Source organism: Taudactylus pleione, unplaced genomic scaffold (assembly GCF_031769625.1).
Source record: "Taudactylus pleione unplaced genomic scaffold, aTauple2 ptg000120l, whole genome shotgun sequence".
Taxonomy (NCBI): Eukaryota; Metazoa; Chordata; class Amphibia; order Anura; family Myobatrachidae; genus Taudactylus; species Taudactylus pleione.
The window spans coordinates 11,627,714-11,637,500 of record NW_028284522.1 but is presented as its reverse complement, the minus strand read 5'-3'; the positions used below and the strand labels follow the sequence as shown (position 1 = coordinate 11,637,500).

Genomic DNA, 9,787 nt, shown 5'->3' with positions numbered 1-9,787 from the left:
GAAAGCTAGAAACGATCACTCCATCATCTCTCTCTGCTGTGACAACATATTAAATCACTTACTTGAGACAGTGCAGTGGTCCGGGGGACACTCTCGCCACCCTGTTAACGCTGGCGCCGTTCATGGTGCTCAGCTGAACTTCAGAGATGTAGAAGGTCACCGATGAGGACTGCAGCCTTGTCTTCACTACTTCCAATGGACATGTTAGTATGGCGCCTACAGTGCCCCCACACCTGTAAATAAGGCAGAAGAGCAAAGTAGTGACTAAAATATATGTATCTTAATAGAAAAAAAATTAAACCATGAGTGCAGTGGAGATGCAGCTTAAGAAAGGACATCTTTTATTAAATATTTTAATTATCATTAATCATAAATGTACAGCCCTTGTCAGTAAAACAGCAAAATATAATTATTCTGCACTCACTTAATTACACTTCAAAATGTATTTAATTTAAATTCAGAGAATGTTGGTTCCAAAATGTTGCAATTACAGGATGAGTCTCCCATATCCAAATATTCCGAAATACAGAATATTCTGAAATACAGAATATTTTTAGCTTGACAGAGATAGTGAAACCTTTGATTTGTGATGTTTCAATGTACACAGACTTTGTTTAAGGCACAAAATTATTAAAAATAAAGTATAAAATGACCTATAGGCTCTGTATATTATTTGTATATGAAACATAACTAAATTTCATGTATGTACACAAACTTTGCTTGAGCCACAAAATTATTGAAAATATTGCATAAAATTACCTGCAGACTGTGTGTATAAGGTGTATAACACACATAAATGCATGTTGTGTTTAGATTTGGGCCCTATTCCTAAGACATTTCAATATGGTATGCATATATTCCAAAATACAGAATATTCCGATATCCAAAATACCCTTGGTCCCAAGCATTTTGGATATGGGAGACTCAACCTGTATTTGTCAAGCCGGAAACTGAGTCTCCACCCCTTCTGGCCAGTCCCTACACTGACTCAAACACATGAGGATTGCTCTGCATCACTTGTCACCAGTGGTAAGCTGGGCATGGTGCATTTACTGCTACGTTCCTGGCAGTAAGTAGGGGGTGTTCTGTGTGCCCACCCACTACACATCTGTGTTACCTTGTCAGTGGTGTGGCATCTGAATAAACATTTTTTTTTTTTCTCACACACACACAAAAGTTTGACCACACCTTTTCATTCAATGGTTTTTGGTTTATTTCAATTATGTTCAACATAGTAGATTAATACTAAAGACATCAAAACTATGAAAGAAAAACGTATGGAATTATGTTGTAAGCAAAAAAAAGTGTTAAACAAATCAAAGTATGTTTTATATTCCTCAAAGTAGCCCCCTTTTGCTTTGATGACAGCTTTGCGCACTCTTGGCATTCTCTCAGTCAGCTTCATGAGGTAGTCTCCTGGAATGGTTTTCCAACAGTCTTGAAGGAATTCCCAGAGGTGCTGAGCACTTGTTGGCTATTGTTCCTTCACTCTGCGGTCCAACTCATCCCAAACCAGCTCAATTGGGTTTAGGTCGGGTGATTGTGGAAGCCAGGTCATCTGACGCAGCACTCCATCACTTTCCTTCTTGGTCAAGTAGCCCTTACATAGTCTGGAGGTGTGTTTGGGGGTCATTGTCTTGTTGAAAAACAAATGATGGTCCCAATAAGTGCAAAGCAGATGGGATGGCATTGTGCTGCAGAATGCTGTGGTAGCCATGCTGATTAAGTGTGCCTTGAATTTTGAATAAATCACCAACAGTGTCACCAGCAAAGCACCCCCACACCATCTCCTCCATGCTTCACAGTGGAAACCACACATGCAGAAACCATCCGCTCACCTTCTCTGCGTCTCACAAAGACACGGCGGTTGGAACCAAAAATCCCAAAATTTGGACTCATCAGACCAAAGTACAGATTTCCACTGGTCTAATGTCCATTCCTTGTGTTTCTTGGCCCAAACGATTCTCTTCTTCTTATTGTTCATGCTCAGTAGTGGCTTCTTCGCAGCAATACGACCATGAAAGCCTGATTCACGCAGTCTCCTCTGAACAGTTGATGTTGAGATTTGTCTGCTACTTGAACTCTGTGAAGACTTTGTGGTCTCTAATCTGAGGTGCTGTTAAGTAGCGGTTTCTGAGGCTGGTAACTCTTGGTCTTCCTTTCCTGGGGCGGTCCTCATGAGAGCCAGCATTTGATGGCTTTTGCAACTGCACTTGAGGATACATTCAAACTTCTTTTCCGTATCAACTAACCTTCATGGCTTAAAGTAATGATGGACTGTCGTTTTTCTTTACGGAGTTGAGTGGTTGGTGCCATAATATGGATTACAACAGTAGCCAAATAGTGGTGTCCACTGTGTACTAACCCTACCTCTGCACAACACAACTGATTGTCTCAAACACTTTAAGAAGGCAAGTAATTCCACAGATTTACTCTAAACAAGGCACACCTGTTAATTCAAAAACCATTCCAGGAGACTACCTCATGAAGCTGATTGAGAGAATGCCAAGAGTGTGCAAAGCTGTCAAAGAAAATGGGGGATACGTGGAGGAATCTAAAATATAAAACATATTCTGATTTGCTTAACACTTTTTTGTTTACAACATAATTCCATGTGTTCTTTCATAGATTTGATGTCTTCAGTATAAATCTACTATGTTGAAAATTATTTAAATAAACAAAAAACTATTGAATGAGAAGGTGTGCCAAATTTTTGACTGGGTATGTATGTATGTATATATGTATGTATGTATGTATGCATGCATGCATGCATGCATACACAACCGTTCAAAAGTTTGGGGTCACTTAGAAATGTCCTTATTTTTGAAAGAAAAGCACTGTTTTTTTCAATGAAGATAACATTAAGTTAATCAGAAATACACTCTATACCTTGTTAATGTGGTAAATGACTAAAAACCAGACGTTTGCAGCTAGTTTAAAGGAATATCTTCATAGGTATATAGAGGCCCATTTCCAGCAACCATCACTCCAGTGTTCTAATGGTACATTGTGTTTGCTAAGCGCGTTAGAAGACTAATGGATTATTAGAAAACCCTTTAAAACCCTTGTGCAATTATGTTAGCACAGCTGAAAACAGGCTTGCTTGTTAGAGAAACTATAAAAAAAAAACTGTCCTTCCTTTGCGCTAGTTGAGTATCTGGAACATCACATTTGTGGGTTCCATTATACTCTCCAAATTTCCAGAAAGAGAGAACTTTCATGTGAAACGCGACAGTTTATTCTTGTTCTTAGAAATTAAGGCTATTCCATGCGAGATATTGCCAAGAAAATGAACATTTCCTACAACGGTGTGTTCTACTCCCTTCAGAGAACAGGACAAACAGGCTCTAACCAGAGTAGAAATAGAAGTGGGAGGCCCCGATGCACAACTGTGCAAGAAGACAAGTACATTAGAGTCTGTAGTTTGAGAAAAGACACCTCACAAGTCCTCGACTGGCAGCTTCATTAAATGGTACCAGCAAAACGCCAGTGTCAACGTCTACAGTGAAGAGGAGAGTCCGGGATGCTGGCCTTCTAGGCAGAGTGGCCAAGAAAAAGCCATAACCGAGACTGGCCAATAAAAAGGAAAAGCTTAATATGGGCAAAAGTACACAGATATTGGACAGAGGAAAATTGGGAAAAAAAAGTGTTATGGACAGACGAATCGAAGTTTGAGATGTTTGGATCCCATAGCAGAGCATTTGTGAGATGCAGAACAAGTGAAAAGATGCTGGAAGAATGCCTGACGCCATCTATCAAGCATGGTGGAGGTAATGTGATGGTCTGGGGCTGCTTTCGTGCTGGTAAAGTGGGAGATTTGTACAAGGTAAAAGGGATTTTGAATAAGGAAGGCTATCACTCTATTTTGCAACGCCATGCCATACCCTGTGGACAGCGCTTGATTGGAGCCAATTTCCTCCTCCAACAGGACAATGACCCAAAGCACACCTCCAAATGATGCTAGAACTATTTAGGGAAGAAGCAGGCAGCTGGTATTCTGTCTGTAATGGAGTGGCCAGCGCAGTCACCAGATCTCAACCCCATTGAGCTGTTGCGGGAGCAGCTTGACCGTATGGTACGCGAGAAGTGCCCATCAAGCCAATCCAACTTGTGGGAGGTGCTTCAAATTAACAGCTAGAACGCCAAAGGTCTGCAATGCTGTAATTGCTGTAAAAGGAGCATTCTTTGACGAAAGCAAAGTTTGAAGGACAAAATTATTTTTTCTAACCTTGCCAATGTCTTGACTTTATGTTCTATTCATTCTGCAACTCATTTGATAAATAAGTCATGTAAAACACGAAAATGTATGGGTGACCCCAAATTTCTGAACAGTAGTGTGTGTATAATATAATATCAAAAGGAAAATTGAGCCATTTGACTACTTGTTTAACAAAATCCCACATCGCATCCCAGATATAAGACAGCAAAACAGTGTCCATTTAATGCAATTGGAACCTTTCTAGTAGTCACAGAGGTTAACCCAATTTGTGATTTCTAGCCCATGGGGACTCTTGAAGTAGGGTCAGCACACAAAGTCTGTACTTGCAGCCATCACTAGCAGGAGAATAAAGTAATAAAAAAAAAATAAATAAATAAAAAAAAAATAGCCCACTGCATATTCCCATGAGTGACTGCTGCCATAGAAAATTGTAGAATACATTTATCTTCCAGACAAGGGACATCCCTTCTAGTTTTACAAACATGCAATATTTTCAAACGGCCAGCTTGGGACATTAAGCGAAAATGGCTGGTATAGATTATTTAGCGTTCCTGCTGGCTGTTTTAGTGGGGCGCCACACCCTGCCATATTTCAACAAGGCAGAATGCGCCCAGCCATTATGGCGGAGCACCGCTAAATCAACATGCCAGGTGCCACCCTCACCTGCGGTCCGCAGTGTCCCACGGGAGACAGTGCAGTGCTCATCGCAGGTGTATAGCTGCCGTGCGCATACACGGAATCTATTCACAGTGAGGTAAGAGCTTGGGGGTAATCCAGCATGTCCGTAAGTGCTGGGCAGACCCCCCCCCTCAAGAGTGATGGAAAGGGGGTGAGTCTTAAAGACACGCCCCCTTTTTGGATGCGTGGTAGTCTCGGGACGCTTGAGAGTGCCCTTTCTAAGGTCCAGCGCCCTGCCACGCGCCTGACCTATAGTGAACACTAGACTAGTAATGAGTCAGGAGTCCAGGACCTTCTTCAACTTAAGCTGGGTACACAACTATGCAACCGTAGAGCCAACAGCCACTGGATTGCATAGGTGTGTATGTTGTACACACAAACTGTTAAAAACACCCTGCAACGTTCGTCCCCAGTCGCTCGCATCTTATGTGCTGTTTAATATTCATCGGACGAGAGGGGAGAATATCGGAACAAAAGTGCATTGCGTATGCACTTTTGGTCGATATTCTGTCCGTTATCGCAATTCAATACTCCTGTAGCAGTGCCGCCTTTGTGGGAGTTTCCTTGCTACGTAGTGTTGTGTGCAGCACTACATGTAAACAATTCCATGTTAAATATTCGCCCTTTTCTCCTTAAATACCAACGTCTTCGACCCAAAGTGCTAGATATTGATTATACATGTACAGATATTTCCCACCCTATAAACTACAAACTCTATGCTTTTCAAACAATGGCCCTCATTCAGAGCCGTACGCTCCGAGCAGAGCGCACGCTCTGAATGAGGGCCGCCCTCCTAAAAAATGGAGCGTCCTCCTGGATGGTCTTGACCATCGCGACCATCGAAACTGCGAGCCGGAGCCTGCGGTTGAGGTTTTCAACCGCAAGCTCCGGAGTGATTTTGGCTCTATCAGAGCCAAAATCACTCCCACTGACATCACTAGTGATGTCAGTGGGCCGGCTTCTGACGGGAGGCGTTCCCGTGGGAACGCCCCCGTCAGGGAGGCACGCCCCCGGCACGCCCACCAAAGGGGGCGTGCTGTCAATCAACATCGACAGCACGCCCCCTTTGAACAGACACAACGAGCGAAGGACTTTCCTTCGCTCGTCGCGTCTGGCGCATGCGCACGACGGAGCTCCCTCCGTCGTGCGCATGCTCAGTACAGAACATCGACCCACTTGCGAGCGGACAGCCGCTCGCGAGTGGGTCTGAATCAGGGCCAATGTCTTAACATTAACCTTAATAATTACAGCATTCCATTGAGAAATACATATATATATAAAAAAAAAAAAAAAACACAGTGAATAATCACTTTCTACCCTTATGGCATACTAATAATCACTTTACACCGGTTTCTACCATTATGACAAAAAAAAAACAACACAATTTTCTTTTCAAAACAGCTTTATTAAAACAAATTTTGGCATCCACAAGCAATACAAAATAAATCTGAAAATGGCTAAATATGACAGTTTTATGTCCCTATATACTCCCATGCCAACAACACATCACATGTTAACATCCCGGCCTGTTCCCAGGTAATGTGTTGCTGGCATGGAACTATATACACGATACATCTACCACTATAGGTTTACTGCAAAATGAAAAAGCACAATAAAAAGGTGGGAAACAGTCCAAAACATAATAATAAAGGCCCACAACAATCCCCTAACCATAACAAACAAACAAACCTTGTTTTACAAAATACAAAATTTTTTCTTTGCCATGGTACCCTTCTAATATTTGTTCATATAAATAGTAGGCATGTGTAAAAAAAATTTTAATTTTGGGTATTTTTTTCGATGTCGCAGTGATTTTTTTTTTTCATCCAAATCTTTGACAGTGCTTTAAAATAGGCGGGAAAAGTCGAGCCTGACTCGGATCGGCCTCGGATCGGGGGGGCTCGGATTTCAAAAATCCGAACCTGCTCACCCCTAATTTCCAATAGCCTGCCACTCTTCTACTGAAGCAAGGAACTGAAAGATAAAAAGAAAAATGTTACAGAAATTTACCAATTTGTTTTTTGATCAATATATTTTTTTTTTTTACAGCCTTCTCTGCTCATAAATGAGGGAAGTTAAACCACACTAGAGCAGTCGCCAGAGCTTCTGTCACCTGTCCTCTGCTCCACTACCAGCACACAGCAAGCCTTGTAGTTGTAGCTGAAGTAAACCCCAGGAGAGGATGTAAAATCCCACGTCGCTAATGGCGACAAATGAGCAGGACCATGTGGGCTGCAGCATAGCTAAAAAGCCACGTAGCATGGATCCTGCAACGAGGGAGCTGGTAGAGAGAATTATTGGGGAAGTTTTTACCGGGACAGTATTGGTGCCCTTAACGGACAAACCAGGTTTACAAAAGACCGCCCCTAAGCCACACCAGGAATTCAATCCTATTTGCCCGGCCCCTATGCCACGACCAACGGCATATCATCCCACCCAATATACCCCCTTTGAAATGCAGACTGTTCCCTTCTGTGCAACCATGCCCTTCACCAACGATGGTAGCGGCTACAGGCAGTGCCTCCTTCATGAGTTTTGAAGAAAAACCATCTCCCTACCAACCTGCCCCTGATAGTATGCAGTATCAAAATCTTTAATAGTACATATATATATATATATATATATATATATATATTATACTTTAGTTTTATATAGTTATATTTTTTAAGCTGTTAGGTGAAGTTATATTAAATTGTAAAAAAGTTAAAATTTATATTCAAATTTAAATTATATATTAATATATTTATACTGTAATTCTTCGTTTCAAAATATTAATCGTTAATTTAGTAAAAGAAAAATTGTTTTTGAATGCCGTGTTGTCCATTTGTATTTACCTCCATGTAATTGTCCTGCAGAATTTAAGTGATGGCTTCACAGCTCTCTGGAATAATATCCCCCAGGGCTTGTGAGGATATAGCCGTGCTGTACCGGAGATCTGCCAGTGTCCTCCCAATAGCCACCAGTCTCTGCTCAGCTGAAATAGGCCTCCTAAAATAGGTCTCCTCTTTCTGTAGGAGTGAGGGAACCAGTGTGAGAAGCTCCTGGAAGGTAGGATCATCCATCCGCTGGAAACTCCGAAAGTCCTCAAGGTTGTTATCACGGATCTCCTGCACTAGGTGTCTCGCCTTACCAGCAATTCCTTGGACCAGCAACTACGATTCTTGCTCCTCTTTTTTTTTCTTTTTTTATAATAGCTTGTAATGTCACCATAGCAGCAACAATACAAGCACGAGCCTTTCTTCTCAAACTCATGATGGGGACTGAAAAGAACAAACGTATTCTCTCTGCACCAGAAGAGTAGAAAATGGCGATGTGATGCAATAATCTCTCTGTTTAGGTTCCGTAATCACGGTTTTTCCCTGCCCATTATGGTACTTCTGTTTACATCTGCCGTTACTGTAGCCTGAATCGAAAGAGTGTGTATGGTGGTACAATCATTTTGTTTCTATAGGGGGATTGAATGTTGTAAGTAAAATTCTATAGGCGTGTACATGCATATTGGCTGTATTTTGGGTAATGTTCAATCGGGAGTTTAGCCGATCGAACCATCGCATCTAAAGCTTGATTGTATAGGCGTGTACCGAGCTTTAGAGCAGGGCGCCAATGATGCTCCAGTCAAGAGTATGCCAGCTTGCTGTACTGGTAAATTCAGTTCCGATACTTCCCTTTCATACTACTCTGCACCATCCTTCCGACAATACTGTAAGGAGTCTCATTCTGTCACAGCCGTAATCATAAGGCAAATATAGCACTTATGGAAAGAGAAAGGAGATGAACAGGACATAGCAAATGAAAAGAAGCACTCTCTTAGAGGAGTCCTCAATTGCTAGTAATGAGGCTACATTACCTGTTATTGTCCAGAAAACGAGACTCATTGGTGGGGAGCTTTTCTAGATACTTGTGTGTCAGGTGGAACGCAAGTGCAATAAGTTAGTGTAGGCTTGCCATGTTACTACCTGCCCATCTCTAACTTCAATATAAAATACTATCATTTGGAACAGTGATGCTAATGCCGATACATTTTATGAAATGGAGCAAAGGATATTATGATCTGTTAAAAACAATACTGAACTCTGGAGACAGATATAGAAAACAGAATGGTAAGCACAATAGAAAAGATTTCATTTTATACTTCTCTTCCAGAAAACAGCAAAGTACTCATTTTGCAATAGAAATCCAGTCAAACTAACTTTATGGGTAGATCAAAGCCTTTCAGTGTAATAGTAAGACAGAGGTGCACTTAGGGTTAGGCAACACCAGGGGGAGGGTTAGGCTGCTCACAGGTGGGAGGTTAGGGTTAGACAACACCAGGGGGAGGGTTAGGCTGCTCACCGGCTCCAATCAGTATTATGAAAATCGGGATGCCGCTGTCTGTCTTATGACCGCCGGTAAATCGTATGTATTCCCTAGAGACAGAGTCAGGTGCATAAATATTGGGACATTGACAGAATTTTCATATTTTGGCCTCTATTCACCACCACAATGGCTTTGAAATGAAACAAACAAGATGTGCTTTAACTGCAGACTTTCAGATTTAATTTGAGGGTAATTAGATCCAAATCAGGTGAACGGTGTAGGAATTACAACGGTTTCTATATGTACCTCCCACTTTTTAAGGGGCCAAAAGTAATGGGACAAACTAAACAATCCTAAATCTAACTTTCACTTTTTAATACTTTGTTGCAAATCCTTTGCAGGCAATTACAGCCTGAAGTCTGGAACGCATAGACATCACCTGACTGTATATATTCTGTTTGTGCCAATTACCTTGCGAATTATTCACTGATCAGCTGGCAGTATGACCAAGAGGATGCTGACCAATCGGCTCTGTACAGGTTACCTACTAAGGTTCATATTCAATTAGCCGCGATAAGTCCTGTACTTTGCGTG

General features: G+C 41.6%; 1 protein-coding gene across 1 annotated transcript in view; it reads right to left on the bottom strand.

Annotated features, from left to right (window-relative positions):
• Positions 1-9,787, bottom strand: part of SLC25A36 (solute carrier family 25 member 36) — a 52,781-nt gene that overhangs the window by 33,273 nt on the left and 9,721 nt on the right. The window contains exon 2 of the mRNA XM_088472065.1: positions 63-233. Coding sequence (XP_088328191.1) covers positions 63-233 — 171 coding nt within the window. The remainder of the gene's footprint in view (positions 1-62; positions 234-9,787) is intronic.